Source organism: Acromyrmex echinatior, chromosome 8, assembly GCF_024713525.1.
Source record: "Acromyrmex echinatior isolate Ae372 chromosome 8, ASM2471352v2, whole genome shotgun sequence".
Lineage (NCBI taxonomy): Eukaryota > Metazoa > Arthropoda > Insecta > Hymenoptera > Formicidae > Acromyrmex > Acromyrmex echinatior.
The window spans coordinates 1,908,011-1,933,930 of NC_141859.1; the positions used below are offsets into that span (position 1 = coordinate 1,908,011).

The 25,920-nt window shown below is 33.8% G+C and overlaps 3 protein-coding genes across 3 annotated transcripts in view; 1 reads left to right on the forward strand and 2 right to left on the reverse strand.

Moving 5' to 3' along the window:
- LOC105150818 (gustatory receptor for sugar taste 64f) overlaps positions 1-19,632 on the reverse strand; it is a 31,147-nt gene extending 11,515 nt beyond the window's left edge. The window contains exon 1 of the transcript XR_015546017.1: positions 19,549-19,632. The gene's annotated coding sequence lies outside the window, so the exon portion shown is untranslated. The remainder of the gene's footprint in view (positions 1-19,548) is intronic.
- On the reverse strand, positions 204-19,630 carry LOC105150799 (uncharacterized). The gene is made up of 4 exons (XM_011064125.2): positions 19,549-19,630; positions 10,290-10,434; positions 4,468-4,728; positions 204-3,766 (listed from the first exon to the last, which is right to left on the reverse strand). Exons 1-4 carry the CDS (start codon positions 19,549-19,551, stop codon positions 3,705-3,707), a joined length of 471 nt encoding a protein of 156 aa, XP_011062427.1. The 5' UTR covers positions 19,552-19,630; the 3' UTR covers positions 204-3,704.
- A 445-nt stretch (positions 19,633-20,077) lies between the features above and the next one.
- Positions 20,078-24,347, forward strand: LOC147908671 (uncharacterized). Its single transcript, XM_087408997.1, has 2 exons — positions 20,078-20,662; positions 20,781-24,347. The coding sequence occupies exon 1, from the start codon at positions 20,081-20,083 to the stop codon at positions 20,654-20,656; it is 576 nt and encodes a 191-aa protein (XP_087265123.1). The 5' UTR covers positions 20,078-20,080; the 3' UTR covers positions 20,657-20,662; positions 20,781-24,347.
- Positions 24,348-25,920: the final 1,573 nt, after the last annotated feature.

Sequence of the window (25,920 nt, forward strand, 5' to 3'; positions counted from 1 at the left end):
CTTTGATATCTAACAGTGTAGGTACTCGAGAGCCTTGTTTTCTCGTCTTTCTTATGCAGATTTCAAATGACGTCTAAAAGGCACTTTTAATTTCAATTTCACCGACGTATTACAAGAGCTGATTCCAACGCTCAAGTACGCAATCTCGAGATACCTTATAGGAACAGGGAGATGGTCAGGTTGCGACATAAGGAGTTTACGAATATTTACGAATCAAAATGTATTGTGTTCCCACGGGTAAAAGTAACATACATCATTTTACAATCGATCTTCTCCGCACGCGTACGAGTTGAATTTCCCTCACAGGAAATACCTACTGCGCTCACGCACAAAGGCCATGGGGAATATTTGACCGCTGCTCCGCGCGCCGCGATCGATCCTATTATTTTTTAATAATAATTGCAGCGGTATATCTTAGACCGGTGTATTAGCGGAGGCGCGATTGCGTGGGCGCGATTACGCGTTATCGCGCCCCGTGATCGTCGACATGCTCAGAATCATTTGCGTCGAAATATACTAATCGCGGACGTCGGCTATCGTTTGAATGGATCTGTTCAAATCCGTATTTTTTATCGTACAAACATGCGTTTACGACTGTTATCTTCGGTCGGCGCGATTATCATTATTGACTACGAAAAGCAGGTACGCCGGTGAAAAACACGTTATCGATGCTCGAACTCCCCCCTCCCTCTCCCCTCCCTTACCCATCGTCGCACAAAAGCGCAGTCGATTCTTAAATTACAAGCATCAAATGATTAGATAACGCAACACGAATTTGATTAGAGATCATTTATCAATCGTTGCTTATCACACGTCTCCGTGGAATATTGAGAATTTAGCGGTAATCAACCCTTACAGAAATTCAGTTTAATACTAGTCACTTTAATACTAAAAATTACTTATTTTGAGTATTAAAAAAAGTACTAAACAACACTGCTTTTAATACTCAAAATAATTAATTAATCCAATTTAATACTGACTAATGTAATACTGAAAATTACTTATTTTGAGTATTAAAAGCACTAAACAACAGTAATTAATCACTATCTTCCAGTATTAAATTTCTGTAAAGGAAATACAGTCAAAATAGAGGGAGCAAATTTGTGTTGCTAGATTAATCTTATAGTAATTGATGCAAATCATTCAATTTTTATCGCCAGAATGTTTTGCGTCGTAATTATGGTTGGCAAGGCTACTGTACGAATGTTTCCTTATTTATTTGTCTCCCTCGAAATACATAAAGACAAATGTCCTCGGTGATCGCCGAGGAACACGCAAAATGTTTACTTATGTCACGCAGGGTGATCCATATTCTCGTCGTACACTTTACGACAACTTCCTAAACCTATAACTTTCGTTTGCCCAACGCAGAAAAAAAAACGCAAGAACGCTTAAGACAAACATCGAACGGCTCGTATTTAGCATAAAAAGTACGTGGAGAATACGAGCATGTGCGCGATTACACGATACGTGCCTATATACAAAATTAATCGTTAAACATATCTTATTGATTAACTTAACTAACTATATGCTCACACGCATATTTGTGAAAATCCAGGACAAGCTCACGATCGAGTAAATTGTATCGCCTTCGAGCAATTTATATGTATGTACACATCCGCTGTCGTATGCTATTAAATTATACGCTATTGTATGCTTGATTTCATCTGTACAAACATCTAATCGCGTTTCGGCTGTTAAAAGAGGTCTATTGTTTTTAGCTGAGCTTGCACCATTCATCTTTCCTCTTTTTCTCTCCGCATTAGACAGAAAAGGAAGAAAGATAAACGGTGCAAGAAGTTCAGCTAAAAAAACAGACCAAATATCTCAGTACTTTGCGCGTTGCCGCCGCGTAACTGTAAAACGTTAATGAGAAAAGATAATCGCACAGTAACGGAGCGAGGTACAAACAACGCAACGTTTAATAAAATTACGCCATGATACTGCAGCTCGTAATTTAAACGTCGCGAGTGCAATTTACATTTCACTATAAATGTTTGAAGGAGAAATTACGGCCGTAAAGACTTTGAAGTTAATTTCGCTCGAGATATTGATCCGCGCTTTACTCAAAACTCTGAAAAAACTTCTCTTGAATTTATTTTTCATCCCAAGAGTTCAGAAATTCAACAAAAATTATTCGGAAAAAGACGAGCATTTCATCGAAAGCGCGTGGAATTTCGGCCGCATCGAATCACTTATTGTTAGATAGATTATTCGAGTCGACATTTCGTTGGCGAAAATTTCGTATGAGGCCATCGTTTGCTGCAACCTAAATCCTGTTGATCAATGAATTTGAAATTGATCAATGAATTTGAAATTGCGGGCTAAAGTTAAGGATTTGGGATTTAACAAGATATAAGATATACTCCTTTACATTATGTCGCAGCGTTGTCACAAAGCGTAAATTTACGCATTTTGTAAAAATACGCAATTTTGAAAAGGCTGGAGTAATTCTACGATATATAATTTAAATAATACTCGTATTTTTATCACGGATACACTGTACATTAATATCAATGCCGTTCTTGGATATTAAAAGCGTACAATTAGTTTTCCTATGCACATAGGGAACTTGTAAAATTTAACAACAGCACAAAAAGTGGAAAATTCTAAATTGATCTTAACGAGTTTTTCTTGATGGCACGTTTTTCATTGGCTCCTTTTTCGTAATATTTTAATTGATAGTCGCATAATATAAAATAAAAAGGGCTTTTGTAGAAATTTTATTAAAAATACATATCGCCCACACCCACATATCGCACACACATACGCGCACATGCATACATAACCTTTTTAAAACAGCGTTATTAACAAAGCTAGAGTCGAGCCAAATATCACATCACATTTAGTAAATTTAACTGCTTCAATATGTACTTTGCCAGTTTGAATATGGAATATGCCAATTCTAACGGAAATGTCATAAATAGTCAATTAATTTAACATTTGGAAAATGCTAAAAAACACTTCTCAAATTTAACTTTTTGATTCATGTTTCAATATAAGTAACAATACATCATAAGTAATAATAAAAGAAAAAGAAATAAAATTACAATTTATAAATTCGGCATTTATTTATCTGTTTTCGTTTTTCATCGATAATGAGTTAAAGCATATCTCATTTTTAACCTGAAACATGCATGATTCCATGATTCCAACATTTCACGAAAGCTATTGGACTTTTTCTGGCAAAACTGCTGATATTTCTTTATTCAAGTCGCGAGTCGATCTTACTTTAATGGTAAAAAAATCATTGGTTTTCTTTGAGAGCTATTCGAAAAATTCATTGTACATACAAACAAGTTAAATCCATAATTTGTAAGATATACCTGCAAAGTTGAGAGCAAATCTTACAATTTACAATTTTATATACGATTTCTTGAATTGAAACCTTCAATTTTCCCTCGATTCGTTTTGAGTCCAAACTGTCAATTGACTCTGTCAATTTCCCGTATTTTTATTTTCTAACATTCCCTAGCAGACATGACAAAACGTTGTGTTCGATTCGTCGTTTATGCGTGTCAGTCGTACTATCGATATATTTTATCGCGTTAGTAACAGTTAGTAAGTGAGTCAAAGAGTGTTCGAGGATTTTGTTCACAGAAACGATACATGCTTCTAGTGCGTCCTCATCGTCATCGTCATCGGTGATGGGAAGGCTCAGTGTGTCGCGACAGCAAGATCCGCTACGAAGCCTCACGGGCATGTCAGCCGTGCTGTTTCGAGGTGCTTGGTATATTCGGATCCTGCCCGCTTTTGGTAGAATGATCTGCAACACATGAGGCCTTAAGCAATCCGGGTTCCCTTTCAAAAGGATAACATTGCATGGCCATTATAACACCGAAAAGAGCAAAAAATAACATTTCTTTTTCCAGGAAAAATGCCAAGCTTTGTTTTCTAATACTCTGCTTGTAAAAACTGTTTTTTACTGAAATATCTAAAAATTTATCTACATGCGGAAAGAATCGTTTTTGTTAAAGTATCAAAAATTTAATTAGATGCAGATCTAAAAATAATTTTGTTAGTTCAAAATAAATTACGTAGAACGTTCAAACTGATCGTCAGCATGTTAAACCTTTTTTACAGCATTGCTTATTATGCTTCAGCCTAAAAATAAAATTATTTTTTTTATATTTAGCTACACTTTTAGGCGTTTCAGCGTTTATTTCATACATAGATACAGATTTGAAAATAATTTTGTTAGACTATCAAAATAATTATTTAAGATATTCATAAACTGGTTGCTGAAATGTCAAACTCTTTTGCGATATTGATCTATTTAAGTTTCTTACATAATTATTTTGATGATTAAATAAAATTATTTTTTGATTATTCTTTTTGTGCGATAAATCAGTGGATAATGCCCGGGCCAGACACAAGACAAGCAAAAAATATTTTTTTTATCCGCTACTTATTATTTACAATTCCTTCGAAGCCATAAATGATGAAAGAATATAGTTGACTTGATACCTGTGTGAGTGGACAGTTCCTCGAAACGATCTGATAAATCAGAAAGGCCAGTCTCGGCGTGTCGACCAAGGATATTCGGTAATGCATTCCTTCTCCCTGTCCTTCCGGTCGACAGGAACTCCTTCGAGTTGTCGCCGTTCTCGTAGGAACCACCTGGTGTGACCGAGCCGCTCGTCGCGCTGCTCGTACCCTTGTCACCGGGCCCGTCCCCGATTTCCTCGGGGCCTACCTCCGCTCTCCTCGGCGTCAGCATCCTCAGTACTGCAAAGATACGCCAAATCCTGTGTTTGTGCTCGACGCTCCATAATTCGCGCGTTTCAAACGTTACCCCGCAATTCTTTGATTTAGCAATAAATAAATCTGCTGCTATTCGAAATCTTCGATAAAGCTTCATTCGATCGATTTTATTCTATAGCTTTTTATCGATTATATTTTAATACAAAAGGACTCTGCATTAATTATATGGAAAATCGGGTCCCGGTTAAATGAATCAATTTTCATACAATCTAGCGTTATAGTGAATAAAACATGTTATAGCCTCATGTCTAGGATATCTTTTGTTCGTCACATTATAAGCTACGTCATATGTGAAAACTAATTCATTTTATCGGGATTTAATTTTCCGTATAATTATTGCGGAGTTCTTTACATTCTATACATTCTTTACATATTCAATCTATTGTCTTACGTCACTTAGATAAACGTGATTGTAATTTTAAATACTACTTAATTTTTAATACTATTATTTGTCTCTTCATTAATATGTAGTTATACTTTAATTGGAAGAAGATAAAGATATTTGTGATATATTTAATCGATATTTAATCAAGAAATTGTAAATAACATTCAATAAAAACGAAAAGAAAGAAGCAAGATAGCTAACGGTGTCATGTATCAATGTTGCGGATAGAGAATTAATAAAGTTGCTAATTAAGTTTCAGTGACCTAAAATTATTAATTAAATTTCGCAGAATATAGCAGCTTGCAGCTTTCAAAAGCCTTGAAATATAATATTAAAGACAGCTAAGATTTATAGCAATGGGTATAGCATAAGCATTCGACTATATATTCCCTGATACATTACAGGAATATAAATATCTACGTTGAAATATAAAGGCATGCAGTTAATTAAAGATATATAATTTCTTAATTAATTGTAGGGCTTGATTTCATTATCGGTCGTATTGAACAAATTTTAGCCTTCGAATAATTAATCCTCTGGAAATGGATGTCAAAATCTATAACACAATTACTGACACTGAGTCTATGAAATCCATTTAATTTGTAATAGGTATTGAAAAGTATTTCAATAAGCCAAAATGACGTAACTCGAATGTGTGTGTATGTGTACATACTAAGTTTATTTTATGACAATAATTCAAATTTGCAGATGCAACATAAAGAATATAATTGAATGTGTTCAATAGACTCACTGTTAGCTTTGGAGGTAATAAAAACTAGGAGGTTTATAAAAACTATAAGGATACAAAGATCGCCTTTACAAGCACCACAACTTATATCAATAATTACATAAATTATTATTTCAGTAAAAGTTCGAGCAAACATGATATATGCGCACTGAAAGCGCCACATCTAATTTAGCATCATCACATTTTTTGTTGTATTGTACATATAGTTCATATCTATGTCACGACAATAGTCTAACTCGATAATTACATCGGCATTTTAATTATACTTCGCATTTTACGGCACAAGTACACGCGAAATCGATCGTAAGAGAGCACAGTATTGCGCGCTTCGAAAATAGAGGCCTTTTTACGCGTATTGTACACGCTGAACAATGAGAGATATATTGCAGCATCTCTATGCTTTAACTCGGTATTAAAACAATTAAAACATACACTCGTTAGATCCCAATTGTAGTTACAATGTTTATCACAAAACTAACAATTTATCTCCTCGTTGCTTCGAGGGAGAATTCCCGATATTAATTCTGTTTTCACGAACTTTATAACCTGCGCTGTACAAATATATACATACTAGGATACCATAAATATTTTGAAGCATTCTCTGATTGGTCCATTCCTAAAATTTTTTTCCGATGGGTCAATCAAATGATTCAATGCATTCGTAGTGAAAATTGAATAAAAATTGCTTTTTCAATACTGGCTCAATTTTCACTCTTTATAGTGAGATTCCACTCTAAAAAAATATAAAAAATACAAGATAAATTTCAGGCAATATCGAAATTATGTCAAGATCGAATAACATATTAAAATTCTCACTATGTTAAATAAAAAGCTTTTATGAAAAAATCGATATCGCTGAACGTGACTGCGTTGCGAGACTCTTCATTTCGCGGAGTTGCGAACTGGTTCTCCTGACTCACCTACATAGATGCCTCACCGGCGATCTGAAAGATTTTTTTGCTAAAGAGTGACGAGTCTATATACAGCCGAGACGACGAGCAACTAATCTAAAGTCACCTTCACAAGCCGGCGCGGTGCGCCGAACGGCCATCGAAAACATTATCAGCCGCTTCGAGAGGTTTGTACGATTCGTGTCCCATATCTACAAGATTCCGGAATCATGTACCTCGCGATAATCATCATCGATCGTGACTCACGAAGATCGTGACGTACGTTGCGCGAAACTACCGCCTTGAAAAAAAAAATCGATGGAGGAAGAGTCCGAGATACCGGCGTCTATCGCTTACTTTCGTTCATGAATGTCGATTACCTCATAAACGATTTTTTTTTACGGAAATTTGTATCAAACATCATCTATTTTATCATTTTTTTCAATATTAAAACTTTTGATAAATTTTACCATGAGGATTTTGTTGAAATTTATTCGAAATTAATTGGAGAATAAAATGTTTGTTAGCGCGCTTTAAGAGCTTGATATTTAAAGATATTTGGAAATTTGTAAGTTTATATGGCAGGAACAATTATTTAATATTTCGAGCAATTATTTTCAAATCCGTCGAAGGTTTTTAAATGAAGGAGAAAGCAATAATTCTGAGATACTATATGTATTTAAAGATATAAATATTGACGTGTCTTTTGCCTTAACCTTTCGAAGCTAACGCCAAAATCTGTACCACCGTTACTAACGTTGAGTCTGTAAAATCCATTTAATTTACAGTGTTACAAGTTTCTAGCCAACATATTAGGTGTTGGAATTAATTCGTAGCGTTTTTTAATGAAAGAATGTTATTTATTTCACATGAGCATTAAAAAATACATTAATGAAAGTACTTCCCATCACTTGTAAAACGCTACGAATTAATTCCAACACCTAATATAATTTTGCGATAATGTTTACGTCAATCTGTTTTTCAATTTATAAATAAACATTAAATTTTTGGTATAAATAACTTAAAAATACAACTTTTAAATACTAGAATATATTAAATACTTATTGTATATTAAATCCTTATTTATAAAAATTCTTTATCTGGGGAATCCATAAAATAAAATTACTAATTACGAAAACTTTTAGCAATCATTGTGTGCTAATTAAAAGAACCTAATTAATTTCAAGGAATCAAAATGGCATGTGACTCGTATAAAAAGGAAAGTATATGTTAATGAAAATAATCCAAATTTACAGATATAAGATAAAGAAAATTGAATCGTTTAACATTTTAGAAGAGATTTATAATTGAGTGGATCCAATAGACTCATCATCAGCTTCGGAGATTAAATAAAAACATTTCGAACAGTACAGAATTATAGTTGCATTAATTTTCACGTTATATATGTGATACATAATGAAATACATACTTTAATACTTTAAGCACATAATTTATATCATTGATATGCGGAATGTTTCGATACAGGCGATCAAGTACGTTTTCCAGTGCAAAGTCTTTCCGTGCTAGTAACCACAAACTGCGAAGAGAATTTAAATAAAATCTGCTTGCTACATTTACGAAAAATGTGAGCATATAAGCGGATTAACAACGTTGTTAACCGCTTTTCTCGAGCTGCAACATGCATTTTAGTTTACTCTTATCTTCACCCATTACTTCAGCATGCTGTTTGTGACGTATTTTGAATAATAAAGGTGGTATATTATATAACGATAAGGTGAAGCAAAATGAGCTTCGCAAAGTTGCTGATCGATACGAAAATGTAGCCAATTCACGAAGATCAAGTTAATTGTTTGGGAGAACGCGCTACAACTCGGCTAGATACAGCGACTGTGATTAAAACATGTACAGCACGTCTTTGAGAATGCGCATGACGAAACAGAAATTTCGCGAAGTAAATAATGTAGATACATCGCATCGCGGATGAAAATCGATAAAATTGTCATCGCGGGCTTTCGTTTTATCTCGAAACTCACTGCATCTCGTTTTCGCTATTTTAATTTGCTCTACAGATAAAGATTATTATTATGTTGGCGCAAACACCGAGCGTGTTGCGGAAGATAATTCCAACACGAATGTATCGTGCGTTATTATCCAGCTTATTTGTATACCATTTCCAAATAATTAAACACACATCGTGTTTGTACATCGAGCATTCGTTGATACGTGTATAGTTGGCAGCTTACTGGGTGTATTGCGTCTCGTTTAATGTTGTTTCTTAACAATGATCATTCATGCTTTCAAAATAATGAAATACAGATTGTTCTACATCGCATTTAAAAATAATTAAAAAAATTTAACGACGGTTCAAAATCTAGATTAAAAATTATTTCAATAAAAAGCAATATTATTTTTATCTATGCTTTAAAAATGCATGGAAATGCATGGAAATGTATTATAAAATAATAACAAAAATCTTAATTTCTTATATTAAGTTTTAGATATTCAAAATGATTTATGTAAAGTTTCATTACGAGGCACAGATTAGTCTGTAAATAAATAATATTTATTTATTTGTTCATTTACAGAATAATCTCTGCAATAAAATTGTATATAAATCATTTCAAATACTTAAAGACAAAAATTTTTTTAAATTAAAAATAATAACAAATAAAATAAACTATAAAAACGTATTATTCAATAAAAAGAGAATATTATTGACATAATATTTTTATGTGTAGTTTATTTAAAGTATATAAATATTAATGCATTTGTAAAATGAGTGTAATATATCTTTAATAGTCACCTGGGAATAGTCATCTGGAACGTTTTTGGAACTCCCAGCGGCGAAAAAATGTGAATTGTTGTAAAATATTATTTCGTACAAATATTTTTAACACATTTTCTTTCTTTTTTAATAACTATTCTTTATGACCTCCAAATACGCAATTCTATCAAAAACTCGCAAAAAAGCGTCATATTACTTAAAATCTTTATTTTTTTTTTAAATAAATATATACTGTCATAATATTAGGTCATTTAAAAAGTATCCGCGGTTTTTTGTTCAATTTTTTAATGAAAAAACCGCGGATACTTTTTAAATGACCCAATACTATTTAATGGTTGTTTGATTTCTATTTACTTTTTTCAGAAAATTGTGATTAAATCCATATCCATAATGTTCTCAAATACGAATAAAAAAATTAAATACAAATAAATAGAAAAACAATCAATAATATACAATATATTATTAATAATAATCATTCTAATTGGAATATAAAAACACTCCCGATGAGATTGTTTAGATAAAAAACGTCAGTGACTATTCCCGAGTTAAATCACGCTACCGATTCAATTAGATTCATTTGTCAGTCTCCAAGGTAAGTCGATTCCGCTGTTGAATCGTTTCCGGAACTTGTAGAGTGTTCTACGTCGCAAAATGACTCGCGAAGGCCAAGAAAAATTAGTCAAATTAGTTGGGTTAGTTCAGATGATTTGATTGGATTAGTTGATATGTTACGAGCACGAGATCAGTAAACGATACCTTTTGCACGTGTAAGCTTCTTTCGATATCCCTTGCGCGACGCATAGCCGGAAGTAGCGAGGCAATCTGCCGTCGCGGCGAGGAACAGTCGCTGCCGCGAGGAACTGCCGCCGCCGTCGTCGGGCAGTACTTTGTGCAGCTTCACCTAATCGTTTTCATCGTATTACAAACCACTCCTATCATTGAAAATCTACACGACGTGTCGGAAACCTGGACGAATCAGACAAACGCAACGTCGCGAGTTCGGCTTGCAAATGTGCCAAGATACGCATAACCTGTGGGAAAATTCTTTGTCCGTTCTTTTCTATGCGAGAACAAAAGGTACATCCCGGAAATCACGATCCACTGCAACTTCAACGATGCAACTTCAACTGCGCGAATTTTTCTGAAGACGACAAAAACTTGTTTCTGAAGGTCATCTAATCGAAAATATAAAAAGTACTTTTTAAAAAACAAATTAAAAATTAATAATTCGATGTATAAAATAAATATATATAGAAACAGAATATTTATAGAATATATTTAAACATATTCGCCACAAAGAACTCCAAAATGAAGCAGACTGATAACTATTCAGATGAGATTAAGAATTTTTATTAATTGTATAAAATAATTTTAATCGATGTAGATACGTTTTGAATTTTTTGCCATTCTTTCTGCTGCCAACAATAATCTACAAAAGTGATTATATAATATATCACGAATAAATCGCAATGAATTTACTAATACAAATCGTAATACAGAATAGACAAAATCAAGATTTTATATCACAGTGTATCGTTTTCATGAATTTAATGTATTCATATTTAACACTATTGCAAAAAATGATATTTCAATGATAGACTATACAAAATAATAGACTGCGAAATAATAGACTATGACGATAGCCAATGATGGATTACGAAAATAACTAATAAATCGTAATTAAATGCAAATCATCATGTAGAATCAGAGAAATTAAGCGGTTTTACGAGGAATAGAATGTTTCCACAGATAGATTTATATATAAAAAATACACACGATATATAAATATCTCTCAATTATTAATTAAATATTTATGTTTAATTAAATTTATTGAAAAACAAAGGAGAATGGTATTTTGCCCGAATTATGATGTAAATATTCGATGAGAATATTCGATTAGGTTTTTCGGGCTTGATTTTTAAATTTTAGAGTTCACATACACATATGTATCTTCACGTCGCAGATTTAATCCCGCGAAAACATGGAATGCATTTCCGTAAACTGCGCGTCCAACCTTGGAAGATAATATCAGTCGTAAAACAACATATGTTGAGAGAATATAATACGGCACGTACGTATACACAATCACGTAGGTGCTTTATATTCATTCATGATTCATACACCTACCCAAAGCTCCCGGTTGCACATGATAAAACTATTTACAATGTCGAACCTGGAAATGCCGCAAACGCAATCCCGGAGATTCGTGACAGAAAAAAATTGAATAACATAAACAAAAGAGCTAAATAAGTTCATTAAGATAACGACTTGACAACTCCAGAAGACAACGAACGATAAGATAATCACTTCTTCGATCTTCGTCTCCAGCGAATTTCCTCAAAGAGATTTTTCGACGTCTCAACTTGAAAATTTTTTTAAACGTTCGAAACCATAAAAGTTTTCCCTATCGTGAAGAACGAGAAACAGTTATATAAAAAAAAAGATTATTACTTCGAGAGTCTCGCTATACAATGTTCAATTTAAAAAAAATTTCCTTGGCATTGCATTTTGTTACAAATTTTACGGAGGAATTTTTTAAATTATAGTTTTCTAATGTTTAAACACTTTAATTTTAATTTTGTATCTGTTAAATAATAAGAGAAAGAAAGTTTTTCTGAAATGTTCACAAATTTAGCTAGAGAGATATAGATTTAAAAAACATGTTGTTGGGCAAAATCAAAATAATTACATAAGATCTCAAACATGATGAGCAAAAAGTTTTGACATTCCAACAACAAGTTTGAACGTCCTACATAATTATTTTGATCCAAAAAAAATTATTTTTAGATCCATATCTACAGCTAAATTTTTTTAGATATTTCAGCAAAACCATTCTGTCATAGTAGAGCGATCAATAACCTGTCAAAAACACAACTCTATGATATCCCTGAGATAAATGTCCGTATATAGAAAGAATAGTTTTGAAGTATTAAAAAATTTAGCTAGATACAAATCTAAAAATAATTTTGTTAGTCCTTCAAAATAATTAGGTATTAGAATATTAAAATTTTTTGAGGCATTATTGAACTCGAGTATCTTACATAATGTTTTTTTATAGTCCTATAAAATTATTTGCAGATCTGTATCTACCTAAATTTTTAGATATTTCAACAAAACAACCGCTATTTCCATATATTTTTAAAATGTTGGAAAAGAAAGTAAAGGCAAAAAATAATCTTGAATGTTTTGCGCAAAAAAAAATGCAATATTCATAGCTTAATACAAGATACACATTTCTGCAGATTAAAATGTGTATTAATCAAAAAACCGAAAGTACAAATATGCATTCACCTATATTCAATAAAATAGACGAATATTAAAGGAAAACTATATATATAAAAAATTCACATATCACAAGGAAAAATCTCTAACGCAAATTAACGTTCCGCTTCGACATTGTAACAAACTTTGCTTATATAACTAGAGACGCGATAATACTTCCGTTATTTAAAATTATAAATAATACAGCAACACACACAAAAATACGTCTATTTATACGAAGTCTCGCTTCACCACTTCAATAGATCTTACATGATTATTTCTGTATGAATACTTATGCCAAAATTACTCTGAACTTTAAATTTCAAGAAAAAAAAAATATCAATAGTCTAAAATTGTTTCACAAAAAAATAAATGACTACACCAAATTTATTCTAAATAATATTTTAATAGGCTAATAAGTGCAAAACATGAGGAAATATTGTATAAATAAATATAATTTTATTGTTTTCATCGATAAAATAAATTATATATAGAAAAATTATAATAGAAAAATTAAAGGGAACACGCTCTTTTTTATTTGTAAAAGATACGGCTTTGAAAAATTCGCTTGAAAATTTTCAAATATCTGAAATTTTTCTCCGAATATCTCTGAGGTAAATTTTATTTTTACCACATTATTTGAAATCAGATTGGAAATTTAGATCATACTAGTCTTCACAAATGCTCCAATAATATCTACATTGAAAGAATGGTTTTGCTGAAATATCTAAAAATTTTTCTAAATACAGATCTAAAAATAATTTTGCACCATCAAAATAATTATGTAAGAACTGATTACTAGAATATTAAAACTTTTTACAGCATTGCTTGAGATTCCTACGTAATTATTTTTGATGGTCCAATAAAATTATTCTCAAACTATATTCTGTAACTATATGTAACAAAATTTTTTAATACTTTAGCAAAATGATTGTGAATTATTTTTGTGTAGAAAAGATTGGGAGATATGCGTATCGCAAAAACTAGAAATAAAACGATCTGTTGATCAGCTAGAATTCAGCTAGAAGGATTGCACGTCACCGTGTGCAGCAACCTCATCGATATTGCACGTCATTTATTCGACGATGTAGGACCAAATTGAGATCCGCTTTCGATCAGGGACAGAGGACCGTCTTTTAGGAATATTAAGGTCTAACACGTCACTCGACAACTATATATCGGATCATGACGTCAAAAGCGACATCAAACGAAAACAAAGTCAAGCAATAATTTTTTTTCTTCACGTCGGAATAAATGCATTTCTTTGCGCTTATAATTAATTATTCACAAGTTAAAAATTAATACTCTTGAGATGTCTTCTTACAAAATTTTTCTTATCAAGAGATGGATTTATCTATCAAAGTATACGTAAGAGGTTGCACGTAGCTCCTCGTTCCTTTTCTGACGTCATTTCTATTCAACATAGTTAATGATGGATTAACATTATGACATCTCTTGAGGACAAACATTTTATAATTAGATGTATTTTATCGTCGATCATACACGGAAGCTATCGTAACATTCATATTTCTCTGTAATTTTATTTCTTCTTCATTTATCAGCATTTATAAAATAATTGTTCTTTATTTGAACGAAACGCGGAGAAGACGCGGATATTCGTGCTATTTTTAGCAGGTCAGGTGGGTGCTTCGCATGATATATGTATTTTCATCGCAACGGGAGAACAAAGTTCCTAAAGTGCCGCCACTGTAAAGAGAGCAGTATAGATAATTGGTAAATCGGCCCTTTATTTACGAGTTGCATATGTAAAATTGCGCAATAGAGATACTAATTGGATACTTAATCGTAGTGCGTGGGCGAAAAATAAAATCATCGTCTACAATCGTTAATACAGCATCGTTATCCACGTAAATGACGTAGTCACTGACGTGGCAAGCGTCTCTGGCGTATTATATCTAAAATTGCACAACTTTAATTGGCAGATGCAAGTATCTGAAGCGGGCTAATAAGAATTTTTCGCAACAAGATTTCGCTTCAAAATTCAATACGATGTGATGCCCAAAGGGAAGACTTTCAAGGTACATACAATATCAGACATAATTATGGCGAATTGGAAGTGAAAAACGTGAATAACGAACTCGGAACAGGGATATACACCTTTTTTTGTATTAAAAAAACATATCATTCCCTCATTTTAAAAGTAATACTAAAAAAAATTAAGTTTTTCAGAAAAAAGAAAAATTTTTTTTAATTAACAAAAAATTAATGATTAATTAAACAATATCGGCAAAAATAATACACTCTTAAAAACATGATCAAATGTCATTTTGTCATTTTCATTTTACAAGCCTTAAAAAACTCTTTTTAAGTCGTTGACGATTACTTTGATATCTTAAAATTATAATAAAAAAAGTCAAGATAATTCATAAAAAAAATAACATAACTCGAAATATCATCAAGAACTTATATTTATCAGATCAGATGAAGTTAGATTAAAAATAAAACTTCGTTTTTAAACTTTGATCATCAAAACTGATAATAATAATCCGAAAATCACATTTTTTAAAATTGTCATTTCTTAAATAAGGGAACGATATGGATTCTTAGGATCTACTAGAATTTTTGTTATCAGTTTTATTTTTTAAAGAATTTTTCAAGTTTAAAACTGTGAAAAATAAGATTGTGAAACAAAATTATTGCAAATAATTACAATTTAAAAATTATAAAAACCAGGACTCTGAGTATATTTCAGTATATTTCAGTTACAAGTTAAAAATATTAAAACAATTTTCTAAATCTAATCTTACATGCCTAAAAAGAATAGTTTCAACAATATCAGGTATAATCATGAAGATGAGAACAAATAATTACTAAATTAATTATTAAAATAAATATCCAAAACTGTTGTATGTCTTTTAGTAGCCTTCGCTGTTAATTATTGAAGAATGTACTTTTTTCTTTACTGTCTTTAGCTTACCGTGATGTCAAGTTCGACCCTGACACTCACATACTCAACGAGATGACATAATGTCACAGTAGCAAGTAATATTCTACGAATATACATGGAATTCGATCGGATAATAATAGTCGTCTTTATTGAATCGATATAATCCGTCATTGCGTGCCGAACCTTCAATCAATCCTCGATCTTTCTGCGCAAAACAAAAAAGTCTACATCAAAATCTTTTACGGAACGGAAAACGAGTTTTGACTTTATATAATAACGTTATTCTCGTAAGCGACTATATTAGTTGTATCATCTTTCTAGATTTTATATTCACGGATAACCTGTCATGAAAGATAAAGTCGCAAAAGAACTTCATCCTCAATTACAGATGATAACAGTAGACAGGCAGATAATTATGATATGTCATCAAAATATAATCCAGAGAGATCGATTTTTCATCTTTGACGTCTCGATGTCTTTATTATTATCCACATCTTCACGAGTCGATCGATGCTGTGGGACAAACGAGGGACAAGGAAACTTACTTGAGATAATAAAAGGTCCAATCTCGGAAAAATGGAGCACAAAGAACGCCGAGAATGTTATTGATCGCCGTCACCGGCGGAGAATGTGGAGAATGTTTCCCGAACATAGCTAGTTTTATCGATTAAATTTTTCGTAAACGCATCCTTTACATATTTACGTTTAGTTGTTAACGTTGTTGAGAAAACAACGAAGAAGTCAAGATAAGAATTCCAGCAAGTTACATGAGTCGCATAAGAGCAGGCGAACACAAACAACGTTCTCGACTTGTCACGCGATCTCTGCAAAACATTGAGCAACGTTTACGAGCTACGTTTTTTACGTAGAATTTTTTTAAATTTATATCTTATATACTTTTCTACTAATGTAGATTAACTTTACTCTCGATTTAACTTGCTCTTCATCTTTTTCTAATTTTTAGAACTAGAAAAAGACGAGGTAAAAGATGAAGAGTTAGTGGAACCAAGATTAAAATTAAGACTTTCGTTTTAGGCGACACAAATATCGTTCTATCTTTGTTATTCATTGAATGCTAAAAAGGGTTCGAACGACGTCAAGTGTATTCTCTATAAGGAAAGCGGCCTAAACTACATTGTACAAACAAGCACGAATAAAGTAAAGAAGGCTATAAATATACTAATTTATTTATGTGACCACAACTTAAAAAAATCATTTTAATTTATCCACGTTATTTTGCGCTCTAATTTACTTGTCGATTTATTACAACTGAAAAATAATTCCTGATTATGCAGGTTGATGCTAATGATAAAATCCAGATATATCGGATGTCAATTGATTCGCTTTGATATTTCCAAGTATTTACTTTCGCTTTGCAATTTTCGAATGTCATTACGGGAACGTTTATTCATATAATTTTACATAATCGCATTTGAAATAGGACACTGACAAATATTCCGACAAATCGAGTGTCATTTAACGGTGATACAAGGATATCTGGGCTATTCCGTAACAACTCGGGGAAATTGATCAATTTCGACTAGGCGACACTCCAAAAGTATCTCGTGCATCCAACTCTACTCGGTCTCGACATGTATTACACTGACGTAATTCAACTCTTGTACAGTAAGTAATCAAGCAATCGCGCCCACAAGACAGATTTCTGATCGACGCTTGAAAATGGATCGGAGAAGGTTTCCCTTGTGATTTCTCAATCATGTATACAATCGACTTTGCCCTTTCGACGACTAGTATGATGACATCGGCAAGAGAAAGGGCTATTCGAGAAGCATTACAGGGAAGACTTCCTACCTGGAGCTATCTTTCATCTTGAGCTGTCCTTTATATATCTATAGCTTTGATCAACCTCGAATCGATTTGTTACGCAGAGAGATCAATAAATTTTATAACCGGTTAAAAGAGAAAAACGTTTCCCCACCATTAAACACGTCAAAATCATTATTCTTAACTTAATTAATAATTTCATACGGAAAGAATGATTTGCTAAAACATCTAAAAAATTAGACACAGATTACAGATTTAAAAAATTCGATACAGATCCGGGATTATCATAAATTTTTTATTCTAACATTCCATAAGAAATTTTCCCTAATTTCCAGATTTCATGATTTTCCCTGACTTTTATTAAAAAATTTTTTTGTATTTTTGTTCCGATTTGGAGACTTAAATATTTTGTTGAGAGATCGATTTAACATAGCAATGTAAATTACTATTAATGTTGCTGACAATTAATGTTGCCTGCATTATTAATTGTTAAGTTGGCAGTATTCCAAAACGGCACAGGTATGACAGGTACGTATATTAAATTTGTCTCTCGACTTTTAATTAAGGAAATCGAGCGCTTAGATTCGTAAAACTGTGACTCGAAAATGAAAGAAAATTTGTTAAATCTCTGAAACCTTATATTTATATAATACTAAAAACACAGTATTATATATTTACGTAATACTAAAAAAATTTTTAATGCAGTGATTCTCTTAACTTGACTTTTCAAAATATATTGGATCCTCGTAAGTGATGCAGGCAATTGTTAATTTTATAGTTAAAAAATTAATTATCAATCTAGCATATTCCGCGAAGAACACGTGCGCTCTTGAAATCACTGATCTAACGATTACAATGTAAATGTCATAGTTGTATTACAAATGGCCGGTATATAGAAGTCGCGTGAGAACTCCGAGAATTCCGATCGATTACTAACTTCGAGCCAAGGATTGAGTAATGTATTTGAAGAATAACAAAATGTGACATAAAAATTCAACTGTGCAGGGAATTCTATTAATTTCTAGGGAATTTTGTGTCGATGAAGGAGGATACAATGAAGACGAGTGAATATAATTTGGTGTAAGAGAGGGTATGGATAATCAATAATTTAGAAAAGAGGAATAATTGCAGGAAATAGAAAGAGAGAAAAAAGAGTGTTGCGTTCTAAAACAAAGAACGTAGATTGCAAGATGTGCTCAGACTGAATGAATAAAGAAATGTATGCAAAAAAATCTACGTTTAGATTGCAAGAAGAAATCTCACATATCAAATAAATCCGTTTTATGAACGCGTATAATACTAAGATATTACACCCGATTGCATAATATCAGCGTAAAATCCGTCGCCTGAGTTCGATATCCAATTTTACTTCTTTCGCCACAACCGTCTATTGATTAATCTGGAAATTACTGAAAATTGAGCTGCGACAGATCATTGACTAATTATCAACATAAATTTCGATCTCCGCAAATTTCGTTTTTTCAACGAGACCTGGACAGGTGTGACTTCCACGTCATCGAAAACGCTAAATCGTGCGTGAAGAAATGCATAAGATCCTTGTTATCGAAGAAGGAATTTCTCGAACGAATAGAGTCGTTTCTCATACTGCGTGCTCCGCATTCGCGTCACGATTTTCGTCTTCCGTCGCGTCGCCTCGAACAAAAAGGAGACGGAAAACGAATGGACACATCAAGGCTATGAAATAAACAAGGCGCGCGTGACACGGAGAAACACCAATGGGATAAGAAAACAGTAGATAACAAAATGAAAAAAAAAAAACAGAAATAAACTCGTGATAAAAGTGGGAGAAAAAGAGAGGACGATGACCTCGCGAAATAAGAAATGAAAGTCCACGCGTGACCTTTCGAAAATTCGATTGCAAAATTTGATGAGCAAAATCATCGCCGTCTTTGTCGTCGCCGCTGTTCATCTCGATTCTCGAGCGTAAAGGAGCAGAGCGGAGAGCGCGTTTACTCGGCGTGACGCGCGGCGCGGCGTGGCGCGGCGTGGCGCAGCGTGGCGCGGCGCGCGCGTGACGTCGGCGCCGATTGACAGACTCACCATCGGGGACGTGACGTTGCTGCGTGTTACGGCGTCGCCGGCCGCCACTGTGCGTCCCTCTCTCGTGTGCGTTATCGCGCGGCCACACCGCCGCGAGCGTGACGCGGCGTCGACGCTCGTTGTTAGAACACACGAGCACACGAGTTCGTTAGGCCCCGGTACACGCGTGCGGTGACGCCGCCACCGCCGCCGTCGTCGTCGTTGTCTATACTCCTACTCCGATCTCCTCCTTCTCTTCCGTCTCGCCTACCGCCGACAGTGCCGACGGGCGCGAACGTGAAATTGCGTGTCGCCGAGGCGTCGCGCGTCGCAACGCAACGCGACGTGACGCGACGCGATGCGATGCGACGCGACGCCGCGCAGAGCGGCCGTGCTACCGCACGCGAAACGCGGAGCGGATATATATGCGATGCCTTTCTCTTTCTCTCTTTGTGTTCTATGTTCCTTCTGCGTTTCTCAAATGCGGAATCGATACTCCCAGTCTCTCACGGATATTCGCTATCGTGGACGCGTCAGGACGCGTGCACGTGTGATGGACGCGTCAGGACGCCGCGCTGCGCCGCGCCGCGCCGCGCGGCAGCGACAGTCAGCGACAGTGGCGGCGGCGGTCCGACCGCCGCCGCTTTCAATCAGGCGCAGCAGCACAAATGGTCCCGCGCGCGAATTTACGCGGATGGTTTATGAGCTAGTCGCGGAGACGCGACAAACGGTGGAAACGGCCAGCACACCGACTGCGGGCTTGCAGTTGGAGGCGGCGATGGTTGGCAGCGGCTGCGACTGCGACTGCGGCAGCGGCGACGGCGGTGGCGGCGGCGGCGACGGCGACGACGACGGCGACGGCGACGACGACGACGGCGCGCACAACAAAGACGGCGACATCGTTTCCCGATCGTCGGCGTCTGACTTAACTTTGGTCTGCTTTGGTAGTCTGCCGACAGGTCACGGCGCTGGTTGCCGGACGCATGCCGGTCATGGCCGAGAGTCGACGGAGACGACCGAGCGACCTCGCTGGTGCGGTGCATCGAGGGTTGCATCGGAGTTCAAACAAGAATGCGAGAACCACCCCCCCGGCCGGGGTAGTCTTCCGAAACTATTGCGGCGTCCGTGAAATTCGGTAAAAGAAAAAACGCTGTCTGATCGTAATCTGACGGAAAAGAATTTATTTTTAACGTGCAGTCAGCATTTCAAGAGATTTGAAGAAATCGAGTAAGCGTATATTCTTGAATTTACAGGGATCAGATTGCATTGGCCAGCAAAGATGTTGAAGTTTTGGAGAACAGGAAAAAATTTAATAATATACTGATTTAAAAATAATTTTGTTATATAATCGAATATATAATAATTATGTGGGATGCTCAAACTGGTGGCTAAAATTTATTTATTTTCAGATTTACATTTATTTATATTTAACTGAATTTTTAAATACTTTAGTAAACTCGTTTCTTTTATAGGAACAGAAAATAACATGTCAATCCATATAAAAAAATTGTATATTATGCTGTGTGTGTAACATGATTTCTGCAGGTAGATTGAAATCTGCTGTTATTTCATGTTTCTATTGCCTGTGTGTCTATTGCTTTTCGATTGTGTCTCAGATAAATCGTGTATTACAGTGTAGGTGTACGATTTCTAGATTGAAATCCGTTATTCTCCATTCCTATTGCCTGTGCTTTTCATTGTGTCTAACTCCTAAAGCCTCTAAATAATAGTACGGAATGCTGGAAACTTGTGCTTAACTAGGAAACGAATGAAGCGAGAAGATCACTTTTAATGGAATGAAATATTCGAGCTGTATGGACGCGTGAAAACGTTTTCCGTAATCAAAACCGTAATCAGAACGAAAGTCGATTAACCAGTTGAACAAGTGAATCCGCCGTTGCGTATTACACGCATGTTCACGCGACTCATATTAGAAACGTACAAGTCATTCGACTTCGCGTCTGCGAATTTCCCTCGCTGCAACGCGACACTCCTCGAATGCGAATTTGGTGAAACTTGTTCTGATTTTCATGCACAAAATTTATGTAATACCTATGCAGAATTCGACTCGCGTCCGCGAATTGCATTTGAATGTACCAGCTCCATAAATACGCGAGGAAAAATCGTGACGCGGAATAGGAACACCTTGCCTTCCATTCAAAAAATCTGTCACGGAGAAATAAAAAATTGAACTTTTTCTTCTTTTTTCTTTATAAAAATCCTAAATCTGCTCGCGTTGCTTGTATTTTTTGCTCTACTACTATGCATCTTTGCTTTTAGTTCTATAAAGCTAGCAGGACTAAATCAACAGAATTAAATCGGACTTATCGGAATTTTTAGTATTCATTTTGTACTCAATTGTGAGTGAAACCATTAATGATAATTTTATACCGTGTGCCATTTCGAAAAAAATCTAGCTTAATATTAAACTGGCAGGACCAATTCAAAATAAAAGAAAAGAAGAAAAATAATATCAGAAATAAATATCAGAAATAAACGATTGATTTGTACTGCCAAAAACATAAAACATTGTATATTGTATATTATGCATCATTTTCAAGAAAACAGTGGCACTGTTAATTTAAGATTTAAGTTGGCAGGACCATAAAAAAACAACACAAGGGCAAAAATTAACACAACTGAATTTGTACTAATTTATACCATGAAAATAAGTTAATATTTTACATGTTTTCTTCTTAAATGACTTTATTATTTATCTCATTAAATTGTAAGTAATTAAAAGTAAGTAATTAAAACTTATAATCTTTGAGGTATTCCATGTCAAATTGGACACCTTTGAAATATCATCATTTTATTTTTTTTTTTAATTTGCTAACATATTCTGCAGATAAAAATATTTCATGTTTCGCGAAAAAAATGTGACATCGTTTTTTGTGTATTGACGCAAATAAGTTGCAAAAATTCATGAAAAAACATCGCTCATGCGAACATTTAAATTATTATATCATCGAAACCCATTAGTCATACAAAAAAATGCAACAGATCGATTTTAAAGATAGTAAATTGTTCTATAGATGGGTTATTTTTAATTTATCATTTTCATATAAATAAAACATTTTCCATTTGTTTACAAGTTTTATCATCATCATCGACTCACCAATTTAAAAATTTTGTAAAAATATATTCCCATTGCAATTATGAAGCTTGAAAATTTCAAAATGGAACTCGAATTTTTTAACAGTCCATTCGAGTTCCACTATGAAATTTTCCTGCCAGCTTAAATCTTAAATTAGCAACGCCACTGTTTTCTTGGAAATGACACATAATATAGAATTGTTTTGGCAGTACAAAATAGTACAAATTCAATCATATTGATTTCTGATATTATTTTTCTCCTTTTCTTTTATTTTGAATTGGTCCTGTCAGATTAATATTAAGTTAACATCGCCACGATTTTTTTCGAAATGGCACACATACAAAATTATCATTAATAGTATAATTTAGTATAAAATGAGTACTAAAAATTCCGATAAGTCCGATTTGATTCTGATTTGGTCTTGCTAGTTTTATAGAGCTTTCTCTCTTTTCAAAATCCAAATATACCTACCTACATCTGTTTCAAGTTCAAAAATTTTTGAAAATTTTAAGCAACATAAACAAACCTCTCTTATAATATAAAGAAATGTGCCAAGAGTCACGTGATCGTGAGTTGCCAATTGGCTGCAATAAAAATTCTATTCTTGTTTTATATCTAATAAAGATAGAATGACACAATAGTCAACGTTTTTGTCTTTATCGTTCATTAGGCGTAAAACAAGGACAGAAAATAAATTTCACTCCAGCTAATCAGCAAATATCACGATCACGTAATTTTTGGCGCATCTCTGTCAAATTATAAGGTCTCTATTTTTTCGGAAATGGCCTTCTTCAGTCTGATTTGACTAGTAAATAAGTGATGCACGCATCACAGACACATCCATAAAAAATAGGACGTAAATGTCGAAACCGAGAGAAAGAAAGAGGAAGCGAGAAACGAAAGTAATAAACTCTGTCACTATCGTCATGCATATTTGCGGTGAAGGACTTGCAACATCTTGCCATCAATCTCTTCATCGAGGTTCCCTGTGGTCGACGTGAAAACACACGTGATATTACTTTTTTTTTTTAACAGTCCAACGTGAAGTTCAACGATGTATTTGTCCTGTTTGTGTCTCGCGCAAAATGAGAGAAGGTCTTTCATTTGAATGAGCGACGTGTGTGTCATGAAACGAAACGAACGCTAAACATATTGCGTCGATCGTCGATTAAGTTATTCTCACTTTCTTTTTTCCGTCGTCGGGTGATCGATTCGTCAGCGCGCATATGGATATTGAAGGTGAACTCGAAACTCCTCTTTCGATTGTTAGTTAAATAAATAATGAGACGAGCGTGCACAGTTTCCAAGTTATTAGTCTCTATTCTTTTTTCAGCTCAACTTCTTACATGGTCCGGCTTTTCTCTTTTTTTCATGTTTTTTTTCATGTGTCAGAAAAAAGAGGATGAAGGATGAATCATGCACAAAAAAAAAACAAAATTCAGCTGAAAAGAATAGACTATAATCTCATGCAAAAAATGATTTTGCTGAAGTGTCTAAAAATTTAGCTACATATAGATCTGAAAATAGTTTTATTCGCTTATCAAAATAACTGCAACCAATTTAAGCGTTCGCCATAATTATTTTGATGGTCCAAACAAAATTATTATAAGATCTGTATTTAACTAAATTTTTAGATACTTTAGCAAAATCGTCCTTTCCGTCTATTATAATAGTATATTATATATTAAGAAATGTGTGTAAAAATAAATTATTTATTTATTCATTCGATTATCTATAATTTATTTAATTTCTATAAGATTGACGATAGGTATAAAGCGACGTTCAATCTTTACTGAAGATAAACGTTTCCTCGTCAAAAACACAGAACAATCTCTGTTTATAAAAATATTCTTGATGTTTAACAATTTCTATTAATGGCATAATTGAATTAATAGTGTAATCACAATCATGCTAATATCTTACTTCAGACAAATCGGTATGATGTAACAAGAATCGCGAGGAAAAGATGGAATTACCCGCCGTGATAATAAAGGACCGCCCGTCATGCAGTCGTTAATAAAGATTATGATAAAGCGGAAGTAATGTACGGGTTTAGCCGCGTGCGCATTTCGTTTGCTAGCACGTACTCGCTCATGATGTATGTAATATGTCACGCGATCCGCCCACGTGAATAATGTAAGATAAATTATTTTTGCACTTGCCGATTCGTAATTGTTACGCGCTCACACTCAATTACCAATACCTCCATCCATTGAATGTAATTGAAATGTCCAGTCTGGAAATAAGAGAACTACGACTTATGACGCATTTTAGGACTTTATATTTGATATGACTACAATAAATTATTATGAGTTTATTTATTAATTTAATAAGTCGTATCACACGTATACGTTAAAAAATATTTACCCACTTTATCTTTTTCCTAATTAAATCAATTAGAAGAGTAAATTTTAATTTTCTTACCTAACCTTCTACATAATTTAGATATTAGACTTGGAGACGGTTGTTCCTTTAGATAAATTATATGATAATTTATAAGAAATAAATACAATCAGAGGGCATGTAAGAGTCTAAACTATAAATATTTTTTTATATGTTAAAAAATAAAATCATTATGTTCTAATCAATTATAATTAAATTACGATATTACATGTTTTGGCCTTTCAATGTGATAATTTGTCTAATAGATAAAAGAAAATACGAAACAAAGAGAGAACGAGAGCGAGAGCAAGTAAGCTGAAATCTATCGAAAGGTAACAATCTATCCTTAATAATAATGTTTAACTGGTTCAAAATCTTGCATTATATATATGTATACATATAAAGAGAACATAATTAAAACGGAATTTAGGTGTATGAAACATACAAAAATCGGAATAGCAAATATATATTTTTGTATGATACAATCTTTTAAAAAATAAAAGTAAAAATAACTTAAAAGAAACAGGAAATGAAACTTAAAGAGAGAGCTCTTTTAAATTAAGAAAGATTTCCATACAATTTCAATGGAGTAAATCAACAGCGCGTCTAATTCTCTGGTTATAATTACAATGCATTTACCCGAAAATGTATTCGACATAACTGTCACATCAAGTAGAAATGATGTACTTACAATGACGTGGCATTGCGAATATTTATGACAGCACACAGTCAAATCTGTCATATAAGATGAGTCAGATTTATTGAAGTGAGGGATGTGAAGATGCGTGACGCGACACAGACAAACGTTGATCCCTAAAAATACTAGAAGACAACGGTGAATACATACTAAAACTCTTTAATTACGAATGCGTATTTTTAATTACATTATTTTACGAAAATTATGATAATTAATG